The sequence below is a fragment of the Rhynchophorus ferrugineus genome, unplaced genomic scaffold (genome assembly GCF_030347505.1).
Source record: "Rhynchophorus ferrugineus isolate W39M unplaced genomic scaffold, kcgeb_rfMv2 rfM1, whole genome shotgun sequence".
Classification (NCBI taxonomy): domain Eukaryota; kingdom Metazoa; phylum Arthropoda; class Insecta; order Coleoptera; family Curculionidae; genus Rhynchophorus; species Rhynchophorus ferrugineus.
Window position 1 is genome coordinate 52,300,483 of NW_027472580.1, and position 25,605 is coordinate 52,326,087.

The window sequence follows — 25,605 nt, forward strand, 5'->3', positions numbered from 1 at the left end:
CTTATAAATAAAAAATATATAGGGTGGATTAATAATGAAATAAAAAAAATATTTTGCACCCTGTATATAATTCTATTAAGCCTATATTAGGTAGTATGTATCTATGTGTTTTTCACTATGTTACAAATCTGACTACAAATAGATTGTGATTATTTGCTTTATATCGTCTATAAATGTGTGATAAATAAACGTATAGAAAGTACATATGTATATTATTTTATTTCGATGATGCGTTAGTTAATGTTAGATGTGAAAATAAGTTTCCGCTTGATACCATCAATAAATTATGTTAAAATTGTCTGATATAAAACGCAATATCGTAAAACTTGACAAATATCGGTCATCCGCCAACAACATAGTATTGATATATTAGCTTTTTCTATCAGTAAATATTTATTTCTTTTTTAATGATTTAATAAGCATCTGGTGCTTGTAAAAATATAGCAAGGCGGAAAAAGCAGTAGTGTCAAAAGTTTGCAAAGTTACACGGATTTAAGATCGACAAAGAACATAGGGGTGCATAGAACATAACGTCAAAAACTTTACCGTTAAGTGATTTTATAGTATGACAAGATTTTATAACAGCTTGAAAAAGCATTGCAAATACTGCAGATATTGTTTTTTCTGTTCCTTTAGAACTTGTCTTGATAGCATCTGATGTCAAAAAGATACCAAAAATTGGATCGATGCATGGTTTAGATGCTATATGTTTCTCTGGTTAATTTCTCTTGAAAAAGGTCATTATTAATAAAAATTGACACAATATACACCAATCAAAGTGTTTCTCCGTCATTTTCTACAAATTTGTCCCATCTTTCAGGAAACATGGCAATACCGTGTTGAAAGAACGACGTTAGCAGTAGCTATAATAGTGCGTCGTTTAGTTTGTTAAATTGACTTCACCACACATCTGCAGTAACAGTTTTATTTGATTTAGCAGTTCGTAATACACTACTGTTTATCCCTCCATATACATAGCAAGACTTTATGGTCATGAATATCTCGCATCGGTATCAACGGAGTTTTGTTTTGTCAAAACTGTTTTTTACATTAATTCTTTACATTTTCACCAATAGATATCGATTATCAAAATGGAGCACACCTTACATAACTTCAACAGAAAAATCATTACTTTTCACTTTTTTCTCACTTTAGCTGATTGGTATAGACAGATTTTCCTGGCTTTACCATGTACAACAAATATAATTATCTTTTTTCAAAATGGTTTTTGAGGAATTATTGAATGATCATTGATTTTAAAAAATGATTTTGATCCTTTATTATTTATTAGTCATTTATAAGTAAGTGTTTATTTTATGTTTCATTTTAATATCCAGTTTTAAGAACATCTCAAATAACAAGAAGATAATTAGAGAAAATTTTAAAATTTTAACTTAAAAAATGCCGCTTAATTCTGTAAAGGAATGCCTAAAAAAACAGAACGAAAATTGTAAAAGGTATTGTAAAATAAAGGAATAAGTATTATTTTCTTAAAAACACAATATAATGACACCTCATTGCTAGGATATATAGACTCAACAAATAAAATACAATCAATTACTTGAATACAATAATATTATTTAATAATTTTTGCCAAAAAAAAGTTGTTTTTCTTTACTTTTTCTTTATCATTTTTATTTATGTAAGATTTTGACCAGTCCAACTCAACACTGGTTCAGAAAATGGATCTGTCACTAAAAAATCTCCGAAGGTGTTGCTTCTAATTTCCTTTCCGGCTTGTGACGTCGTCAACGTCCACCTATTCAAAATCAGTCTCGATGCGACTAATGATAAAAAAATAATTCTCTCTTCATTGTTGGAGAACTGTTTTGATAGCTCGTAACGAGCTACCGTTGGAGCATTTTTATTTGTTTATTGTTGTTGATTCACTCTACGCCCTAGTTGCTCACAGCTGACGATGTCAGCTAGACTTTCTTGCCCATTAATGAAACACTTTATATTGCACTACTTAATTTTTTTTATTTGCATTAATTACAATTTAAGTGAACCAAGGCGATCTTTAATATGGGCCTTTATACCTAAACATCTCGACCCTAACTCATGAGTTATCGTGAATTGTAAATTGGGAATTATGAGTTTTGTTAATTTACTGAATGAAATAGAACCCCTCGATTCGCCCTATTTATAGTGGCATGAATGTCGCGCCAACTTTGAAAGTATACTCTATTACTGTATCTGCCAATCACTTTCTCTTCTAACCAATGAATTGTTATTCCATGTCTCAAATAAGCCAGAGACCAGGTAGCGGCAACAAAATGCGATCAAACAGTGACCGGCAATATGCCAGAGAGTTCAAACTACTAGCATAAAGCTAGGAAAATGCAGATATAAAAGCGGTATTTTGGGAAATAACTATTAGAATTTTATAAACGTAATTAACAAATTTACTCAATTATTTCTCTGAGATTCTTAACAGCGGCGCAAAACTTATTTTCCTCGCTTTGGATATGAAACGGCTAAAACTTCTTCTTTTTCAATATTGGAAGTACAGCCATAAAATTGTTTGTGGGCTTGCACTGTCTTTTTCGACGCAAGGTATTTACAGTATACAAAACAAATTCTTCCCATGAACGGTTCTTGTATTGATGGACAATAAATATCGTAAAGAAGAGATTTGAATGCGGCTTCAACTTTAATTTTTAAAGACTGTCACACTAACAAAATCGCAAAGCGATCAGATGTTTAAATATGCCTTGGGGCAGGAAACATGCCCTAATGGGCATGTCGGACGAAAAAACGCACGAACATCGCCACTTACGCTCTTACGTAAAAACTATCAACCCTCTTTCAGCCCCGTGAAAGAAAAAGTAAGGCATAGTCAAGTCATCTTACAGAATAAATGAATGGCACCTAACCACCTTACAAATTTTGAGACGTGTGTTTTCCTCTTTTCAAAAATAGGAAGCAAAATAAGGCGCAAATAACCTTCTGAATTCTCAATTCTCAAAACACAATAATTTTGAATCAGTAAACTAATGACGCTACCTTACCTTATTCTATACATAGAATGTGTACTCAATTCTCAACTAGCTTTATTAAATAAATACTTATTTAAAAAATGCATATGGTTTTTAAACAACCTATTAGGAAATTATTATTTTGTACAAATTACAAATGTAAAAAAGTCTGCACTTGTTTATAACAAATTTGTACATGTTCTTTTTAACTATATAATGACTTCTCTTCATTTGAAATGATAGAAAGATGGGTGACTAAATTTAAGCATACTTAAAATAATAAAGCATAATAAAAAAATCAACAATAAAGCAACAATTAATTGCCATACTTTATTTTACGATTTTAAAGCCGTATAAAATTAATATAAAATTTGTATATATGTTATATTATTTCGATGCAGAATCATCACGTTGATTAGCACAAGGTGGTGGCAAAAATTCCCGATGATCCAAATAGTTGCTTAACAAACGCTTCAGTTCTGCATTTTCTTTTCTCAGTTTCAGAACATCATCACAGATACTCTTTCGATCTAACGGCATCAAATATAAACATGAACAGAATCAAATTAAATAGTAGCAAGATTACCTTTCAAAATCTCGTGGTATTTTTTTAAACCAACCAATAAGGCATCCCAGACCCTCACGCGATCTTGGCCGAAGTTTTGCTTGAATTTCTCCCAGTAATTGTTAATATCTTTTTCGGATAATATACGGGAAATTGATAGTCGTTTCTTTTCTAATCGAGCTCCAGTAGTGGGCACCCTGTAAAATCAAAAACCATATTCTTCATACAATGTTATAACTGACGACAAATAACAGTAAGTAAAATCACTATTGCATTCTAATAAATGCAAATGAACAAAAATATTATAACAGTAATAAAATCTAATAATAGTTCCAGAAATAAGTATATGAACTTTTTGCATATGAATTTTGATATGTTAAAAATTTAAATGCACTTAATTTTAATACATGATTTTAATTGCACAAGTATATTAAAATTATAACTTATTAAATTGGCACATTTGATACTGTCACTTTAAAACTAACGTCTACATCTTTAAATGTCATTAAACTGCATTACAAATATATCTTTCAATTTTTCAATGCGAAATCTCTAAACATAATACTTATTCCAATGCTCTTGGTGATAATAGTCCAACATCTATTTCTGTTCGATTTTTATTTCGCTATAAACCGTTTTTGGCACAAATATAATAACATCAATAATTAAGATGATGATAGCAATAAACAATTATAATATTATTATATGTATCTAAGGAAAGTGGATTAATGGACTATAAAAATGCACTCATATTTAGGTCAAAATTGATAATATTATTATTTTCTAAAATTTAACCAGAAAATACTGTAATGATAAACATCACTATTTAGTAGCGCGAAAAATATCGATAAATCCATATATTGTTGATTTCGTAGATATATTAATATTTTTATATAAGTCTAGAAAGCGAACTTCATTTTGTTACATGCAAACTTCGAAAATGTCTGAGATTTTAATGATGCAATTCCGTTTTTTTGAAAATTTCTCCTTTGAGCTAAACCATTCTTCGAGCTATTTTTTAACATCTCCGGAATTGGCGAAGCAATACTCTACAAATGTATACCCCATCGACGAGAAAAGTCGGCAAAGTGGTAGTCGGATAGAGCTATGTCGGGAAAGTACGACGGCTGCGATAAAAGTCCCATTCAAGTGATAGCAACACTTCCATGACTGATGTGGCTCTATTAAACAACGCGTTGTCAACAAACACGAAATTCTATAAATTATAAATCTATAACCTTTACATCTATAACGCTGTTACTTGGGCGGAATATAACTTATGCAGTTTTGAGGTTAATGAGAGTAGAAAATAATGACATATGTATCAAATCATAACATTGCATACTTACCCAGGAAAAGAAACTTTCAAAATCGGAAAGTATTGGTACATAATAAATAAGTTAATCTTAAAATATGAAAAGGAGAAAAAAGAGAAAATGTAAAAGTTCCCTAGAAACTGTTATAGAAAAATATTATAGAATAGTTTTTCAAAACTAGTTATCATCACAATTCGTATTAATTGATTTTAAAATGGTTTTTGAGCAGTACGAGAAGGTATAGTTAGTAGTTAGACAAGAAGAAAAACTTCTGTAAAGAAAATATATTGATAAAATTCATCGAACACACTGCCTAATGAAATACTGATAGTCTCTCCAAACTTACTGTAAACATACATCATCAATATGTTTAATGTATTGCCTGCCGCATACAATGTTGTCCGATACATTCAAACACGTAAACGAGCCTGTCAAAATCGCCCGGTTGTCAAACATATGCAAAATTCTTCAAAAGAATAGTGATAAGAGATTGTGAACCGGCAAATGTTGTCTTAACGCTTTACTTGTTTTGATAAATTTCAAATAGCTCCATTCTCCAGGAAATATTTTCCCGCTAATCAGTTATTTCGAACAGGAACGAGATAATTGAGCCCTCTTGTCATAAAACTCGTTAGAGAGGTGAGCATTCTTACTGTTAAATATTAATTTTCTACTGGTTTTATTGAAAATGTGTTTTACCTTGTTGCAGCTGTATTGAATATTAATATGGGCTGAAATATCAAAAAAACATAATCTTGGATTCAACGAAAAGAAACCGTTCTCATAGGAGGCAGGCGACGAATCAAAATCAACTTTATGTTACCACTATCAAAGATCAAATATATGAAATGTATAAAAACAGTGAGTATTTGTTTCAATATAAACATAATTTAATACAATTATTTCAGAGGTTTTAAATAATAAAAAGTAAATAAAAGAATACAGTTTTTAAAAACATATAATAAAATCAAAACATTTACTATTTCAATTTGTGTATACATTCAACGTTCACTCATTACAAGATGGTAAAAAAAAATAGTTAAGATGTAATAGATGATAGTTAAAAATGTTAAGACAACTAAAGTTGATAGAAATAGGTAAACGTTTGAATAACAATTAATTAGGTATTATTAGTCATAACATTTATTAATAATTCATTGCAGATTTATTCTACTTCATGCTGGAAACAGGAAAGGTTAATAACACCTTTGGTTTGGATGAGCTCGATCAGATACGTTGAAGAAGAAATTGAGAAATGATGAAATCGTGAATAAACGTTCGATAAATTGGAAATGAACAACTAGTTATTCAGTTAAGTGAAACTTTATGAATATAGGATTATGATTCAATGCTAATTATTTTCAAGACAGGACGATGAGAGTGGAAACATCTAAAGGTGTATATATAATTAATATAGGATAATTGTAGGAAATCGAATTCTAGAGTGCGAAAGATTTATGTCCATTAAATATGGGTGTAATTGTTCAGAACATATATGAATATTTGGATAAAATGTGCGAGGAGAGAAAAAATAACAACTGTTTTGCAGATATGGCAAATGCATTAGCGAGAATTCAGTGATTAATTTTATCAAGAATGGTGTACACAGATAGTAGTAGAAGAAAAAAAAATACAGTGGTTTCATCAAAATGATTTGACAAGGAAATATACGCCATCGAACGAAACAAGAACTAAACACTAAATACTAAAATACTCTCACTAAATATACTCTCTAATGAAAGTAAAATACATTATTTGGATATAGTAGATAGGGGGATGCCAGGGGGATACCACTATATAAAAAAGCGCCTAGAACTCTATGTCATGGGCGGTGTGGAAAATAGTTAAATGTAAATATAATAAAACATCTTTAACCTATAAATTATTGTCGCTTATAATTACCTGTAGTTTAAATTATTGGATAATATATGCATTAGATATACTATAATGTTAAAATAAATTATATTTGTTAACATTTATGTTTCATTATTTTATTTGAACTATAATTTTGTTATATATCAAAGCCAAACTGAACTAAAACTCAGAGTCGATACGGCAACATTGCGACGTTGGATAGACTATAGAGCTTTCACTAAAACTTTCTCAATTAATAAGTCTCAATTCAACAATCTACCGAAAAAATAGACCGACAAACCTATTAACGCCAACTCTGATCGAACACAAATCTTACTAACCAATTTCCTACATAATATATTTGTGTACGTCTATATATTTGAAAGATTATTTAATTATTTTAGCTTAGATAAATTTCTTAGTGATATTACTAAGAATGATACATACATTTATAAATATAATCCATAAAAAGATATGCAGAGATCAACATAAATGATATATAAATTGATGAAATATTAATTCAAATGCTAAATATTAACATTTATTAAATTATGAAAATATCTTGACCGACCATAATTTGAAATAGGTTGATAGTAAATAACAGTAATTGGTTTTTAGTTTTATGATCAATAAAATATTGATATTTGGAAATGTAAAAATTGTAATTATGAAAAATTGTTACCTAAAGCTGTACTAATTAAATGATAAAAATGAGATGTTATAAATAAACTCTCGTTTTTACTATAGGTATTAATTGTTATTTTATAGAGTCGGTGTATATAAAAAAAAGATTTAAAACACAAAAATTTAGTATTAAAATAATAAATATAGTACTCAGTAGAGGGTTTTAGAATAAGATATTTTCATGGTGGATTTTTTTAAATTTATTTATTACATTGTTACTGGTCGTTGCTGCCTTTACACTCACTTAAATCTAGGTATATATCCTGGAGGATCCATCGGCCCTATCTTACAGTATACCACACAAAATCAAATGGTTAAATTCTTTTTAATGAATTCTGTCTTTATGTCTCCATTCAATTCTCTTGATTTTCTGAGCCACAGTCGGTATCTGAAGGTCTCGGTTTTAAGTAATCAGTTTACCGACTTTTTAAGATATCGCAACACACATTGCAAAATTGACAGGTTTGTGGAATGAATTAAATAATGAATTTAAGGCCAAAAACGAAAATGAATTACCTGATTTAATGTTAGTATGCAAAGTTCTGCATATTTTACCAGCAAACTTTGAAACTTTCAAATCAAGTTGGATGTTGTTAACTAGGAATGACATGAGGATATTCGAAGAGCTAAAAGAACAACTTTACATGTTTGAAAGGAATTTTACAAAAAGCAGTGATGTAAAAATTGAACAGGAAGTTTTGGCGGTAAAATCAAGAAAAGTAAAACAAGATAACAGAATCAGACACAAGTTTAAGTGAAAAAATACATGTAACTATTGCAAACAACCATTGAATTAGACAATGTCAAAAGTGGATTGCTGATGGACGACCATCTAAGCATGCAACACTGAAGGAGGAAAAGGACAAAACAGTAGAGACAAACATAGTACTATTAAGGTCATGCGGTAAGATTTTTTCTGCAGAAGTAGATGAAAACAATAGGTGGATTGACAATGGGGCCATGAAGCATGTGACAAATAGGCCAGATTATTTTGTCAGTTATGAGGCATTCAGTCAACCACAATGCATTAAAAGTGCTGATGACAGATGTGAGGAAATAACATTGATGGATGTCTGGTATGTACCGAATATTTCCAAAAATGTGTTTTCGGTTCTAGCTGCTCATAACCGAAATAAAAATAGTAAGTTTGAGTCAACGCCTATGTCCTGTTTTATAAAGATTCATGGTTAATTGAAGTTATGTGATTTTCGTGCAGTAAATGGTACTTTGTACAAAGCAGCCATTAAACCATTATTACCTGAACATCGAGTTGATGTATATTCTGTTGTCGAGGGTAAACCTGATCTGATACAGTTATATCATGGGAGATGAGGTCACCAGGATAAACATCACATAAAAGCAAAACTCAAGAAAATTTTTGTATTGATGTCAAGATAGATGAAGGAGACATTTGTGAACCATGTACATATTGAAAGGGACATTGTTCACCATTCGGTACAAGAGAGGTGTCAAAAACTCCAGGTGAACTAATATCAACAGATGTATGTGGACCTTTTGATGAATCATTTGGAAAGAATCGTTACTTTGTTTTGTTTAAGGATAATTATACAAAATTAAGGTATTGTATTTTATAGCAAAAAAGTCAGGCGCTGAAAGACTTACAAAGATATTGGGACATTCGGTAAAAGAGATGCTGAGTGATAATGGCAAGGAGTTTGACAATGGAGAGGTTAGATTTATCTTACGCAAAACCGAAATTAGACAAAGGTTGAGGACACCCTATACTCCTGAGAAGAATCGATTTTGTAAGCGAGACAACAGAACTGTAGTTGAAATCGCCACGACATTGAAATATTCAAATCTAGAAGTGACCTATCCAGCAGGATTATAGGCTGAGTTAGTTAACACTGCAGTATATAATCTGAACAGAACGGGAAAATCATCTGCAGATGGTGTTAGTCCTTATGAATTGTGGAATGGAAAGAAACCGCGAATCAAACATCTAAGATTATTGGTTCAACATGTCGGAAAAGAAGAAAAATGTATAAAACAATCCGTAAAAGGGCATCTCATAGGATATGATGGTGATGAACGGTTTAGAATTTGGATTTAAAAGGATCAAAAAACGTTATGTTCTCTAGAGATGTAAATTTTGAAGAGTAACCTGGATATTGTAATGAACATATTAACCTACCATTTCAAAAAGTGAAACTAGAAGAGGAAACTGTTAATGATAAGTCATAAGATAAATATTTATAATATTTCTTCTTTAGTTAAAAGAAGAAATCTGTGTTAAGTACAATAATGAAATGTTACTAGTTTCTAGGGACTTTAGAGTTATGTAGTTGTCAGATACATACAAGTGTAAGACAAGAGAGAAACCACGTTGTACGTTGTTGTTGTTTGTACAATATGGAATGATTAAGGGTTATCTATTGTAATTGGTGTGTATGCGACCTGTTAATGTTTATTTTCCAAGTTTGGGTCCAATTATTTACATTGTCACTTACCTGTTGTTTGTATGTAAAATTGTTGTTACCTGTAAATCGCAATGTCATCAGCAAATCTACTCATATTTTCCATTTGTGGTATATAACATGTGTAGAGTAAGTAAATAATTGGCCCCAATATACTTCTTTAAAACAAAGAACCATTGAACAAACCCCATCAAGGAAACGTTGTATGGTTCCGACACACAACGATCATGAAACCTATATGAAAAAAATTAAATGACCATATATTTTTATTCCCATATATAATCGCATCTGAATGTAATTCCTTAACAAGCGAATATGGAATACACGGTTCTACTACCTCTTTGAAACTCAAAACTTCGAAATTTTCGCTCGCATCGAAATATCCAAAGCTTTTGCTAAATATTTCTTGTTTAAGTTAAGTTTCCAAGCAATATAACGACAAACTTTCTTAAACAACCTATAAACAGGAAACATTATCCTATCAAACATGAAAAACATAAGATTCTGAAAAAGAAACGCAAAACAGTCAAATATCCTCATAAATGTAAATATACGCAAATTATCATATTAAAAGTTTGCACTGACCTACATAACATTTGAAAATGATAATCAGAGAAGCAAATCGTAAATTATTATTAATCAAAACGAAAATCAAGTTATCCACCACTAAATTACGCGCTAAACCGCCAATTACAAATTAATATATTCACGTCGGTAGATTAATATTTACATTTTAAATAATGTTTGTAAAAAATGTATAAATATAAATATTATTGCACAATTAAATGCCAGACTGAAAGAAAACAAACATCTCTACACATATTTTTGTGATATGCACAAAAATTACTCAATATATATACATACATAATTTATGACGTTTTTCAGGGTTTTCAATCGAGCGTGGTCTTTTTGTGAAATCAAGTTCTTGAATCTTAGGTGAGTCAAGACGACATTTGGGCAGAATCAAATAATAGGTTTGTTTCTGATTCTATTATGTGCTTCTGTATATTCTGATTATATTTTTGCTTTACAAATACCTTTGTTGAGAAAAATGGGTGCAATATCAATTAGTCATTTAATTCATATTCTGCAACTCATCAGTTTGGGTTTGTTAACAAACATTCGACAATTGACCAGATATAGAACATAATAGATGTAATTGACAAGACCTATGAAGATAAAAAGATATATTCAACTATATTCCTAGATATAGCACAAGCCTTCGATAAGGTGATGACACTGTTCATAAGCTACAGAAAAATTTACCAAAACAATACACTAAACTACTGAAATCTTACATCGAGACAGCTGAAGCTCTACAATAAGAGAAGCTAAAGCACATGTACCGCAAGGAAATGTATTGGGCCAATTATTTATCTACTCTAAATTACTATATAAACTATATAAATGTGATTCAACACAAATTGAAAATATCAATGATCACTACATTTGTTGATGACACTGCGATTCTTGATGTCGAAAACAATATCGAAGAAGCCACAGGAAAATTACAACAGGCAAATGACAATATAAATAATTGGAACCAAACTTGGAAAATAAAAAATAACAAAAGTAAATCTAAGCTTGTGCAGTTCACATATAATAAGACCGCATAAGCACCAATAGCACTAAATAATAGTATCATTCCATATAACAATAACGCCAACTCTCTTGGAATGAATCTTGCAATGCAAAACTAAGAAAAGAAAAGAACTGAAGTTAAAATATAGGAACATGTATTGGTTAATTTACAAAAAATCACAGTTATCAGAATTAATACTAGTAATAAGTTGCTATTATACAAACAAGTGTTGAAACCTATATGAACATATCGAATTCAATTATAGGGGTGTTCAGCGAAAAAGATTATAAATACAACGGAAGTTTTCCAGAACAAAGTTCTCAGAAGTATTGTAGGTGCACTGAGATAGTATAAGGCTAATTGCTTACACTGAGACATTCAGATACCGACTGATACTCAGGAAAACAATAAAATTGCACGAGGACAGCCAGATTTTAAAAAATCAAACCACTTAATCTTTTGTGATTTAGTTTAGTGAGGTACATTTAATAGACAATCAGCATTGTTAATACATAAACATTATTACAGCAGAGACTAAGATAGGGCCTCCTAGATATGTACTTAGATGTAAGTTATTGTAAAGACAAATTGTAGCTTAGTCGGAAACGGCTAGTAACAATGTCATAAATAAATTAGTAATTGTCATTTTATAAAAAAAAATATTAAAACAATCGATTTTAAAAGATAAATTAGTTTGCTTAACAGTTATTTGAATTAATACTTTTCCATATTCAACAATAGATATCGCTGATCAAAATACATGCAAGCAACTAATAGTTCTATAACGAGAATAACAATCACACGCGAGTGGAAAATCGGAAAAGACCATAATACACAACATGCTTCGATGAAGAATTGGTCCAATTCGAATTAGACTATAACAAAAAATCATCACAGAAATTGGTTGCAATTGATTCGTTAGTATTAAAAATCCGGCGTTATACATCAAGTTCGGATATAGATAGAAATTTGACGATATCAATTCATAAAAATAGCCAACCAACCAAGCAAATTGTGTCCTAGTGACAGATGTTGTTGTGATGAAAGTTGTTCAAGTTAGATCTCGTATGATGAATTTTGGCTTTCAGCTAGTCAAAAAGATTGGAGTAATATTCGACTGTTTAACAAGATTTGTTTACTATCCCAAAACATCACCAGCGATGATGTTTCCATCAGATACGATCGCCTTCGATTTCTTTGACGTTGAAACATCTTCCATCTACTGCTTCCACTGCTGTTTCGTTTCTGATGTTGAATGATGAACATATACCTCATCAAAGATCACAAATGACATTGCTAATTAATCTTGTGGAGATATCTCAGATTCCTAATTATTTGGAATTAGATATTTCGCGCCCTTTTTCCCCATATCCCCGCAACATCAGCTATCGTACTTACCACCACTCGCCTATCAACCAATAAGATTTTTTAATAGTTTCCAGTGTGGTTGCAGTGTTTTGCCATTATTTACAGGTCGAGAGATATGCTTGATTAATACTATGATTAATCCAAGTGATCTAAACCGTAGTCGCATGTCTCTGAAGACATTTGTCAACTACGGATGAATTTCCTCCAAGATAAAGTATTTTATGACGGCGTGATATTCAAGCTTATCCATTTTAACGAAAAAAAAACGCTTGAAAAACTACTTGTAAGTTGTAACAAGTTGATATTTGTCACACGAACTAATGAAAAATACAATTTTACTAATGTACTTAAACGCCATCTCTATGTCACGCCAAGAACTTTTCTCCATGCCCTCATCAAAGCAGAAACATATGACAGAGTGACAAAGAGATCGGCCATGTACACAGGACGTGACCTCTTATGATTTTCACTTAATGTTTATAGTTTCCTAACTGCCACTGCAATATTTTAGGACTTTTTTAGCAAATAATAACTAATAACAAAAAACAAAATCATTTAAAGTATAAAATTTAAATTTAAACATAAATCAATAATAAACACCCTATGTAATGTATTGACAGTAGTATTATTACAGCTATTATTAACAATATATAACAGGTACTTACCCTGCTTTTTTCACATAATAGGAAACGACAAATTCTCTCAAAGCTTTCAAAACATAAACCGAGCTAATCACTAAAGGATGCTTATATTGACATTGCAACATCTCTATAAAACCTTTCGTGCCAGATTGTTTTAAACGAGATGATGGTGACTTTGTTTTATCCTTGGATTTTTCACTAAAAACGACAAAATAAATTTATACTAGTATTTAGTTAAAACACAATGAACATAAAATACGTATTACAGTTAAATGCACCAGACTATATTATGGCGGATTTACCTTCTCATTAAAGCAAGTTAAAGTTAAAAACAGGTAAAAAATGACAAGTAATTAAATACAAGGGATGAACAAAATAATATAAACACCTGACCTGTACACAATATTTATTAATTGAGATATTGACTAATTGCTTTTAAAGCAGCTGCAATTCTTTGCGGGGTAGATTCGTAGTGTCTGGATAGTTTCCAATGGAATGCACCAAAATATCCTCCAATTGCTTCAATAAAGTTGAAGATGGAAATCTACCCCTTCTGCTTATATCTAATCAATTCCCTATAACGGTTCAATTATGCGAGGGTCTGCTAACTGTGCCATCTGTCAAACGAATGTTGAACCTTTTTAACTATGTGTGCGGACGCATTATCATCTTAGAATATAACAGTGTTTCAACAATATACTACTCATAACAAGAACTTCATCACTGAAGAAGTTGAGATATTCATTCGCAGTAAACTAACCAGGCAGAACGATGATTCATCGGATCATACCACATTATTCCAGTCAAGTGTCCAAGTCTTATGATCGACGCCATGCGATCATTATGTGCCTCATAATGATCTTGAGTAACGTAGATAGAACAATTAATATCAATAACATACGATACTGCATATATTATTCCATCACTATACACTGGCAGTCCGCATCATATGCAAAAATGACTTTTGTACGTGCATAATCCAGGCGGATTAAACTAAAATTTAGTTGTTTTCAGTTTAGTTAATTAGTTTAATAGTTGTTAAACTTGATAAACAACTGTTGATAAACTTGATTACACATCACTCGACGCTATATTGAACTTTTTTCATTGTAAAAATATAATAACATCAACCTGCACCATCTGTAAATATACGAAAATTTTTTACCATTTATAACAAAAATATAAAAAACAAGAAACTCAATGGTCCTATTCTGGAACGAAATCTTAGTGAACAATAAAATATAAAAGGCAACCCTCATTCATACGACATAAACATTATTATTTACACTATTGCATTGCATTGCATAACTTACTACTCATCAACTCCCGCAGCACCGCATATATCTTCAATTCGTTCAAAGTAAGAATTTTCGGAACTAACATCTTCATATAAATCGACTGAAGTCACCATATCGGCCATGACATTATCAAATACCGCGTCGGGTTGACGAATGGCATCCATTACATCATTTAATTCTGGTATGATAAGTTGTTCTATAGCGGTAGTCCCTAAACAAACCAACAATAGCGTACATCTGCGGAAAGAAAAACGTTTATAGAACTTACTGGAAAATAATGAATAAATTTGGGAAGTTCCCGAACTTATCAAATCCGTGTCCACTTTGGTGCTAGATATGATAAATGACCCATTACAAATGGGACAAAATGTGTATGGCTGGAAGTGTTTAAATAGAATGTCGATGTTCGAAGCACCCTGTATTCCTAGTGCCTGTAACATATTAGACAATTATCGTTAGTTAGAGTCTACGTCAGTATATTTTATTTGATTAAAGAGTAGTTGACAAAATGTATACTGTCTGAAATATTGGGGTTACTAATTATATATCTGACTCTGGCAACACTGTTATCAAACGCCATCTGACGCTTTCGTTGGAAATTGTTGGACATAATGTTCTTAAGAAAAAAAAATTATATAACGAAATCAGTCCTGTCTGACACCCGAAAATGGTTGTTAAGATAAAAAACTTAATATTGCAAATTACATGATCATTTAGCGGTAAAAAAGATTTCCTCGAATGAATCCCGGTCTGACAAATACCTGCCCAGTCATAATTTGGTACCCCAATAATTTTTTATTTGTGTATACTAAAAACTAACCGCGTAACTGTTTACAATTTTCGACTCTGCACAAAAAAATGCTATGACAATTGTTGCAACGCATGAAATTTCAGCTTAATTAAATTTTCGCATCACTTATCTGTTATTAATCTAGAAAAAATAAACAGCAACCCCCAAATGTCGATTTTTTCTGGCAGTAAATTACTATTTTACTATATTAGTTTTAGTTAAACAGTTACTTTACTATTTTAATATTAAAAAAAAGACAATTTGAGAAGCAGAGAATGACCTGAACAGTTTTAATTATTGAAAGTGGTGGAACTACTTGATAAAGACTTGTCTCAAAAACAATATAATCTAAGTCCTAGGGAGTTAACATGTTAATACTATGAAAACAATCGGCTGCCGTATGAATTGAAGGCAGATACTGAAATACGTTTTTTGAATAGAAAGCGGCTTACAACGAAAATCAAATATATCTGCATTAACTGATTAAATGCTACATCTGATGCGTACAAATCGTCCCATAGTGAAGGCCTGAATAAACAAAAAGACATGAATGTTAGCTTTGGAGAGCTCCCACCGTACTATTAATTTCAAACCAGTATTACTCAAATGCAAGTTGGCCGCAATACTATGTAATGTTTTTTAATGCTCATCAATCTGAAAGATATATTCTGACAGAAAATGACGTAATATTAGCTATTCCTGTTGTGAACAGTAGAATCCTCTTTAATTAAAAACCAACAGTAATTTACTAACATTTCCTTAATAACGGTCTTCTATCTGTTTTAAATCCTGGTGAAAGCGTTTCCCTTGTTTGTCAAATAAAAATCGAATCTCCGGTCGAAAAATCGGGTATGTAAGAAATATATTCTTAAAGAGATTGTTCGCCCCAAGTGATTCAACAAAATGTGATCAGTAGAAACCTTTATGTTTTTCGACGGTTAAAACAAGCGATCAGTGATACAATAAAAACTCGATATTTTCAGTTTTAAAATGGCCTAAAAATCCATGAATTACTTTCTTTAGAGATGAACAAGCCGGTAAGATTTTGACCGATTTCATTGTTTTTTTTAAGTTTTCTTATTTGTGGGCCAACAAAAATGTTCTTTCTTCTTTTAATTTAGCATAACTTAATTTAAAAAAAAACAGTTTTCAAATACAAAAATCCTTTAACATTTTTATCCATGGTCTTCATTAAACAAAGTTTTATATGTAAGGGTGGAAGAATCGCTTTGACTGGTGAAATAAGAGGTTCATATTTAACGTTTGATTAACAAAGTCAGTTCTGCCAATCTTTAACTTCATAGTGGTTTGTGATGTCTCTACACTCCCACAAACAAAGAAAATAATAATATTTCGTGAAACATCCCTATTATATAATAGGACATAATTAATGAGAAATAAATCTGGTGTATCTGATAAATAAGTCTACATCCTTGCTCATGGAATTTTGCCATATATTCCTTTTTAATGATCGCTAAACAGATGAAGCTAACAATCTTAGTAATCAGACACATTTTTGATCTGCTATCATAAATAACTGCTACCATTCCGTTTTAATCTGATCTCTTGTTTTCATTTTTAAGTTAGTTGTATTAGTGATTATTTTCTTTATTGTAAAATTGTTATAATAAAAGGTCTCCATTCATAAAAACATAACAGGACCCGACTAAGTCGACAAATAATGATACTATGTAAAACCTCCAAATATGTTTTATACATTCTATGAAATATTCTCTAACAAAAACATGATTAATCACAAAAATAAATGTATCTAATAAAAAAAGGAAAACAAAATACTTATGATATGAATTAATTATACATCACCGATCGTGCAAGAAATACATTGTAAATTTAACTCCACCATTATGTCATGTTCCTCAATTATTATTCCTTCACCATTGCAACCAAAAAAGCTATACTTATAATTTTATAAATTTACATTGAAAATTTTATACAACATTTAATTGAAAACTGAATAAAATATTTAATGTCATAAAATATAAACAAAAATGAATAGATAAGATATGATAAAAACCTGAAATACGTTATCCAATCGGACCAAATGTTTTTGATCATCTTCGTAACCTTTTAGAAGAGTTTTCAATCGCCTTTCTGCCAAGAACCCACTCTTGTCCGAAATCTTCATCAAAATATGTTTAATTACTTTTCGATAGTTCTCATTCACTTCTGGTTCTTCAATGTTTTCTTCATGCCCTGTTGCACCCGATTTCGTTTTGGCCACAATCGTTCCTGCCCCTTTAGGGTTAGTTAAGTCTGAAAACATAATTTAACTACATTTTTATCACCTGAGTTCTATATTTTACCAAAGATAGACTCAGGAGGAAGTGAGGTTAAAGCCAATTTATAACTGGGTAGAGCTTTCTTATCGATGATAAAATTTGGCGGGGGATCCCAATCGATGCCCATCTGCTGCTCATACAAAATTTTGTCGGTGTCAAAGATTCTTCTTAGCACACCTTGAACTCTTTTGCGATTCATTTCCCATACCATATGAAATTTCTCATCATTTACACGAGCAAAACGATCAGCCTTTGCTTCCACCTAGCAGGAAAATATATATAAGAATAAATGCACATTAGGTGATTCATTTTTACTTTTTTTTTCTTCAATCTTAAAATTATCTTTAAATTAGAAATATTTTCATGACTTTTATGTTATTTTTTAAGATTAAACCCAAGGTTTCAGAATGATACCAAATGATATCTAAATGAGTTACATAACCTTTAATAATAGCAGAATTTATAGAGTTTGCAAAGGAAAAAAAAGATGCTTTTAAAGTTGTTGCAGTTGTATTCTTAGTGGCGACGATTCGATACCATTTTGCCTCAAAACAGGCCTAAAAAATTATTTAGGAGATGGGAGGAACTACTTACATCCAAAATAGATCTGTGAAGCTTCTTAATATTTTCAGATAACTTTCTAATCTGATTAGTACTACTATTTTCATATTCCGCAATTTTCGATCTAAAGTCATTTATCACATCCTGGAGCTTGTTCATTCTTCTTTTCTGCTGAGACTTAATGATAATATTTTCATCCTCTCGTTTCTTCAGTATCTGATAGTTATAGTCCAATTTTTCGCTGTTTAACAATGCCAGAGCCTTAATCTTTTCCAGTTCTCTCTGCAGTTCCTCGATATCATTTTCTAAATGTATTCTCGTCTCCCTATAGTAATCCTAAAATATATATTGTATTTAAAAAATATAAATGTTTATATGTGTATATGAAATAAAACCTGAAATTCAGTTCTCAACTGAGTCATTCTCTGATCAAACTCTTCCACTTGTTCAAATTTCTTGTTAGTGTTAGATAACTCTTGTTCTTCTCGCTTTTGATAGAGATCTTCCCACTTCTTGTCGGCATTTTCAATTAAATGTTGCCGCTCTTGTAATATAACCTGCTCAATGACATTTAATTCCTGTCGGTATGCCCTCCTCATAAATGTAATCTATAATTCAAATTTTTGAATTAATCGATAGTGTTTTACATCAGTTGAATCCAATGAATCATCAATATCAGTTGGAAAACTAAATAACATGCCATATATCAGTAAAGTGTCATCTACTATAAACTACTATAATTAAACCGTAACTGAGACGATTTAACCGAAATATTCCAAAAAACTCAACATTACTTATTAGTCTACATATATCAAAACAGGTCAAAAAATGTTTGAGAAGGTCTAAATGAAAAATAGCACCCCACCCATCGTATGCTTCAGATACTGATCCGTCTAATCACCACGTTTCTTAATCAATGTCTGTTGAGGCAGGAGTTATTTTTAAAATGTGTTTTCCATTCCAATTTCAATAAAAAAATATAAAAAAAGAAAAGCAGCGAATTAATTCTAATGATTAATATGAAAAAGAAATATTACTTTAATCATTCCAACACGCTTTGTAGTTATATGTAGAAATATTTTAATACTGTAACTTTTAATGAGAGATATCTTGAGATTATTAAAATTACCTATTTTTAATTATAGTAGATAATTTATTTCACTTTTAAAAACATTTTCTACATTTATCTTTTTCGTCTTTCTGCAAACATGGTGATATCGTGTCGAAAGTTGTTCTTATAATAATATATAATAGTTTTGTAGCGATCCAATCATCAATCCATTTTCGCACTTCTTCAGTATTTTGAAACCGTGTCACAATGCCGGAATATTACCTAAAGAAGTGTTAACTAGAATACGCTATATCTGGTGAGAACACTGAATACTACAACGGTATATCCTGTACAACTTAGCAACATATGTCAGACCATTGTCATGCAAGAGGACGACTTTGAGACTGTTACTTGCTATTGTTATTAATTTTTTCAACAATATACGTTGCAGACATGTGCACAAATAGTTTAATTCGGTTGCAACCCCACCATGTACACAGCAATTCTTTATAGTCATAAATATTCCGCTTCAGTGTTGATAAAGATGACTCTACTATACCTCATAACTTTTTAAGGCTACCTCATAACTTTTTACGCGTGAGATTCAGTTGTAGCATATCCATATTTCATCGCCAGTCACAATATTTCACAGAAAACTGTTCTTTCTTTGTCCATGAAGCAATGAAACTGCGATGTTGAAACGATTCCCAATGGCACTTCCAATAAATTCGTATGGTATCCATTTTCCCTCCTTTTGGATATTTCCCATCGCATGTAAATGCCTGTTTCGGGCGTTATTCATTAACTGTTTGATTTATTAAGGCCTCATTCATTAACTGCTAGGTTGTCTGAAAATTCTTTGGAAGTTCAGAATTGATTTTTGAGTCCAGGTCATTATTTGCCATCGACATTAAAATTGCCCCTTTTAAATCCGACAATTGAGACATGATACAGCAGCATCACCATAAGATTTTAAAAGAGTTTGCTGATTGGCTTCGGCAAGAGATATTTTAAAATCAAGGAACACAATTAAAGAATGTCGAAAATACAATTTCAAGCGTTCCATCGTTAGCGTCTGTGTAGAACTAAATATTATAAGTAATATCAAAACCATCCAGTCTAATAGTTAGGTTAGGTAGTTTAGCAGTTCTTTACTTTTCTACTTCGCATTTTGTCCAATTGAATGACAATGACAATCCTTTAAATAAAATACATTATACCGATTTTTCACAATAAAAGATGGAATTAAAAAAATCCTTTAAAACTAATTTATAGCCTAATTCTACCGAACTGATCGTTTTTTCAAACAGTCGTTATTTATCGAAAAAATTATGTTTGACTTGTTTTGCATTGATACGATAGATTTGTTTAAAGAAATTCTTCTACAGCATCGTTATAAACAATGACAGAAAAAGCATTATTTCAGCTTACTAAAATCTACTTCTTAAAATTTAAAATGGTAAAAAAAATGTTAACAATTAAATTACCTGTTTCTCTATTCTTTGAGCTAACGTGTTTATGTCTTGGTTCTGTTTCCTTTGATCCCTTGTGAACATCCGTTCCGCTTTCTTCAGCTCTTCGTTCAGCATAGCGATAATACCATCCTTCTGGCTTATTAACATATCACATTTCTCCTTCTGTTCCAAAATGTCCTCATTGATTTGTAAAGGGTCATTGTGTCTCTGAATTGACTATAAAGAAATATTTTACTAATATATTATTAATTAGATTATTAATTAATATAAAAATAAAGGAATTCGTATTTCAGTAATTGAATACAGTTATTTATTTTTAATAACAAATTAATAACTAATTCCTTTTAAATAGTATAGTAAATTATACTATATAATCTAAATATATCGTTAAATATCTTAAAAATACTATTATATTCAATATTTATATTATAATTCAACAAAAAGAAATTAAATGAATGATCAGTCATAACAATTACCGCCATATGCATATCAAGCTTGTTGAACATATCCTCTTTTAAGAGGTATAACTACTGGAATTTGGCTTAGCAACATTCATCAACATTAGAAGAAAAATATCCAATGATACCTATAATTTTTACTATATTAGCTTTTACTATAAATAATTTTACTATTTTAACTTCCATTTATGTATAGCATGCCCTATTTTGAAAAAAATATATAAAAAATTGACATAATACTTTCATAAATATATAAGCTAAAAATAGGAACTAAGCTCATATACTTATCTCTTAATAATATTATTTCTATCCGATTTTCCATTTGTTTTTTATATTCTACAAAAATATGTAAACACTTTTTAACCTACCCATTTATCATACAGGCATTCAAGCTCACTCAGATCCTATACCTATACATTACATTTCTGGAGGTTGCAGGTCACCTCACAGAAAACCCAGGCCATCCTCTTCCACAAGAAGCGTTTTGCACCGAGCATTTCGCGTCTTAAAATCAAGAACGCCGAAATCCCATTGTCAGAAGAAGCCAACTATCTCGGTCTTGTCTTCGATCGTAAATTTAGGTGGAATTCCCACATACAAAAGTCCCTCCATAAAAGTCAAGGTATTTTTAATTTGCTGTTCCCGCTTATGAACCGGGCCAACAGGCCTTCTCAGTATATAATCAGCCAGATTCCTCTCTCTATAAAATCTCTCCTGTACAAGATGGTGGTTCGATCAGTCGTTCTATACAGCTCCAGTGTCTATCTAAAATATGTCTAACCTAGCCAGGTGGAACGTCTTCACGTCTTTCAAAACAAAATTCTCAGGAGAATAATCAATGCCCCCTGGTTCGTCAGGAACAATCAAATTCATAAAGAAACAAACGTCCCCCAAGTTCACGATTTTATATCCGAGGTTTACTCGAGATATTTCTCCACTCTTCGTCTCTTGAACATAGATGTATTACCGAGCTAGCCGATATTTTAGTCCAATAACTCATTCGGCTCTTCGTTACCTTATTCTATCACAGCCGACACTACCCCGTCGTGCTCTAACTCCAACTTGTCTCGACTTTCTCCGGCGAGCGATTAACTCATGTACCGTAAGCTGCGTGGTGTGATAATGACGCCACGTCCTTGCCTGGCTCTTGTGCCTCTTACCGGTGACGGGCACCCTCCTTACTAACAGTAAGAAGTATCAGTTAGGGTCATTGGATCAGCTGATAGAATGGGGTTTAGTGGGTAGCCCAGAAGCAGTCCCCATATAACCAGTCCAACTCGCTTATACCTGCGGGTCTTCCCGACCAGGATATACCAAAATATTCGCGTAAAAGTTACTGGACAGACTAACCAAATTTAAAATATGAACACATAATAGTATAATTTAATAAAAAATATATAATAAGGAAACATTATTTTAAAAATCCTGAAATATTTACAATACAAATAAAAGTTGGATTTTTGATGATTTCCATAGATTAACACAATCACATACATACATATACAACTAAAAAATACGAAGCATACCGCCCACTTATCTGCAATATTATTAAATAATTCTTGAGCAGCATCTGCTTCTTGATCAAGCTGCTCGTATATCTTTTCTCTGTTAATTCCTTCACTTTCTCTGCGATCAACTTCCCTCGAATCATTAGCTACTCGTACATTTGTTATATATTCCTCTCCTATAATAATTATTAATTCAATTAGCACGATTTAATAGCAAACTACAAACATACCCTCCATCAAATATGTCTCTAATAGTTTGGCACTTTTTTGCAGTTGATTATAAATCGCATTTTGCTCTTCGACAGATGAATCAATGTCGGTAACATTTAGTTTGCTGAAATCAAATGAAATAAAATAATTCCATAATGATAAACATGTAATTTATTCGAAAAGGGAAATCAGTTCAATTAAAATATTCCAAATAAATAATATAACCATTTTTTAAATATTTATAATCAATATCGAGCACCAATTAACTCGTTCTAAGACATTCATTTTTGTCAATCCATAATTTTCTACAGTTATTATTCTAGACTAGCCAACAGATGTTACCGCCGGTATTAGATATTTAGATATTGTTTACCCTTATGTTCTACGGTTATGCAACACAAAATTATCTGCGCACAAATACTTTGTATTTTAGATATAATATGTATTATATATGTGTGGGTTATATTTATAGCTCTCTAAAGAAGCTTTAAAATATATGCAAATGCTGTAATCTCATATATTACTAAATAATATTAATGATTACTAAATAAAAAATTAACATTGTAATGCTTGAAATAAATTTATATAAATTAATAATAACTTTCCTACTGGAGGTATGTGCAAAGATATATAATATTTTAAAATATTTTTTTAGATTGTAATAATGTTATTAATTGTAGTATGTTTATTTGATTTTACCTTTTCTTTAAAGCTTCCCAGCGCCTTTCAATGCGTAATCTTCTCGCTAACTTTCTTTCGTTTGGATCGGTTGATGTTACTTGAGGTCCAATTTCCTCTAATTGAAGAAAATCAACTGCACTTTTTTTATTCATAGACATTTTGCATATAAGTACATTCAAATAAAGAAAGAAATGCCAAAATTAATCTGTTTTTAATGTTTAGATTTATTAATCAAACTCTCCCTCGCAACGCATGAGTCAGCCGATAAAAAGAATTCCTTTCTTAACGATATTGATGTTGCCAGGTTCTCACTATCTGCTATTTAATTTATAATAGAAACTCTAAATTTATATAAGAAATCACCTTAGCATACATTAAAGTACATTTTTATATTTAACTAGTTGATATATATAAATTTAAGTATTAAAAATAATTTTAATAACACCTGTAAAGACGCCATTTTATTACACTGAACGCATATTTTGACAACCCACAGTTTGACATCTTCCTTCAAAGTTGAACCATGGCGGTGAGTGTTTTTAAATTTTTATTTTCGAATAATATCTGTGAACATCTTAATTTATATAGTGTTTAATGCTATGAAATGTATTTAAAATATTGCCTAAATATTTGATTATTTAATTAATCATATTATTTTGCTTTGTTTAGTGTTATTTATTGAAATTTTTTACATATTTAGTTGCAGTAATTCAAGTTGTTTGGAATTTTGCAAACTGGCTTTTACTTCTGAAATAGACTAAATGTTGTTAGTAAATAAATAGTCATAAATATTAAACCAAATGAAGAAGTTAATATTTATTATATTCCACATTTTTGTTTACATGTATATTTAGATTGGCAGATATAACCTATTTTATTTTGTTTTAGCCCGTAGCAAAGAAAGAAAAGAAAGAAGTTAAGGATAGATCAAAAAATCCCATGAGGGATTTACATATCCGTAAACTATGCCTAAATATCTGTGTTGGGGAAAGTGGTGATAGACTTACTAGAGCTGCTAAGGTAAAATATTTATTCTTAAGAGTGGCAAGGTATTTTATTGTTCCGGTACTTTTTAAGGTGTTGGAACAACTCACCGGACAACAACCGGTGTTTTCAAAAGCTAGATATACCGTAAGATCTTTTGGTATTCGCCGTAATGAAAAAATTGCTGTCCATTGTACAGTAAGAGGTGCTAAAGCTGAAGAAATTTTAGAAAGGGGCTTGAAAGTTAGAGAATATGAATTAAGAAGAGATAACTTTTCAGGTAAAACATAATCTTTATAATTATTTTTATTTTATTACTAAAATATTTAAAATTTTAGCATCTGGTAATTTTGGATTTGGTATCCAAGAACACATTGATTTGGGAATTAAATATGATCCCAGTATTGGTATTTATGGTCTGGACTTCTATGTAGTATTGGGCAGGCCTGGTTTCAATGTAGCCCACAGACGCAGAAAGCAAGGAAAAGTTGGATTCCAACATCGTTTAACAAAGGAAGATGCTATGAAATGGTTCCAACAGAAATATGATGGTATAATTTTAGCTAGCAAGAAGTAATACCATATTATTTCATAACTTAAAATAAATATTGTTTAAGAACATTGCAGTTTTATTTCTTAAGTAAGCTGTGAGTATATGACTTTTATAGTTTAATAACCGAAAATAATTTGAAATTTACTGATGTGATTTAGTAACTTAGGAAAAAAACAGAAGAACCTACAATAACTCTATGTAACATTATGTAGAGATTTTTTTTATTGATTAGCGTACACAAATATTTTCTTTGGGTGCTTATGGTTAGGTATTAAAAAATTGATGTGATGTTTAACAAATGAAACAACCG

General features: G+C 30.9%; 2 protein-coding genes across 2 annotated transcripts; one reads left to right on the plus strand and one right to left on the minus strand.

Annotated features, from left to right (window-relative positions):
• Positions 1-3,289: 3,289 nt before the first annotated feature.
• On the minus strand, positions 3,290-24,025 carry LOC143189102 (dynein regulatory complex protein 1). The gene is made up of 13 exons (XM_076393764.1): positions 23,777-24,025; positions 23,098-23,201; positions 22,886-23,043; positions 20,914-21,117; positions 18,771-18,983; positions 18,409-18,711; positions 17,839-18,076; positions 17,550-17,788; positions 14,993-15,155; positions 14,740-14,935; positions 13,451-13,624; positions 3,565-3,740; positions 3,290-3,508 (listed from the first exon to the last, which is right to left on the minus strand). Exons 1-13 carry the CDS (start codon positions 23,914-23,916, stop codon positions 3,366-3,368), a joined length of 2,451 nt encoding a protein of 816 aa, XP_076249879.1. The 5' UTR covers positions 23,917-24,025; the 3' UTR covers positions 3,290-3,365.
• Positions 24,026-24,144: 119 nt separating this feature from the next.
• On the plus strand, positions 24,145-25,361 carry RpL11 (Ribosomal protein L11). The gene is made up of 4 exons (XM_076393809.1): positions 24,145-24,287; positions 24,647-24,778; positions 24,836-25,022; positions 25,081-25,361. Exons 1-4 carry the CDS (start codon positions 24,282-24,284, stop codon positions 25,317-25,319), a joined length of 564 nt encoding a protein of 187 aa, XP_076249924.1. The 5' UTR covers positions 24,145-24,281; the 3' UTR covers positions 25,320-25,361.
• Positions 25,362-25,605: the final 244 nt, after the last annotated feature.

Excerpts from the sequence above, each read along its gene's own strand:
- LOC143189102 (XM_076393764.1), bottom strand. The coding sequence starts at position 23,916 with ATGTCTATGAATAAAAAAAGTGCAGTTGATTTTCTTCAATTAGAGGAA. Across the intron at positions 15,156-17,549 it reads GATTGGATAACGTATTTCAG|GCACTAGGAATACAGGGTGC; the intron begins GTTTTTATCATA and ends AATATGTTACAG. Across the intron at positions 3,741-13,450 it reads TATTATGTGAAAAAAGCAGG|GGTGCCCACTACTGGAGCTC; the intron begins GTAAGTACCTGT and ends TTGATTTTACAG.
- RpL11 (XM_076393809.1), top strand. Across the intron at positions 24,779-24,835 it reads GACTTACTAGAGCTGCTAAG|GTGTTGGAACAACTCACCGG; the intron begins GTAAAATATTTA and ends GTACTTTTTAAG. Across the intron at positions 25,023-25,080 it reads AAGAAGAGATAACTTTTCAG|CATCTGGTAATTTTGGATTT; the intron begins GTAAAACATAAT and ends TTAAAATTTTAG.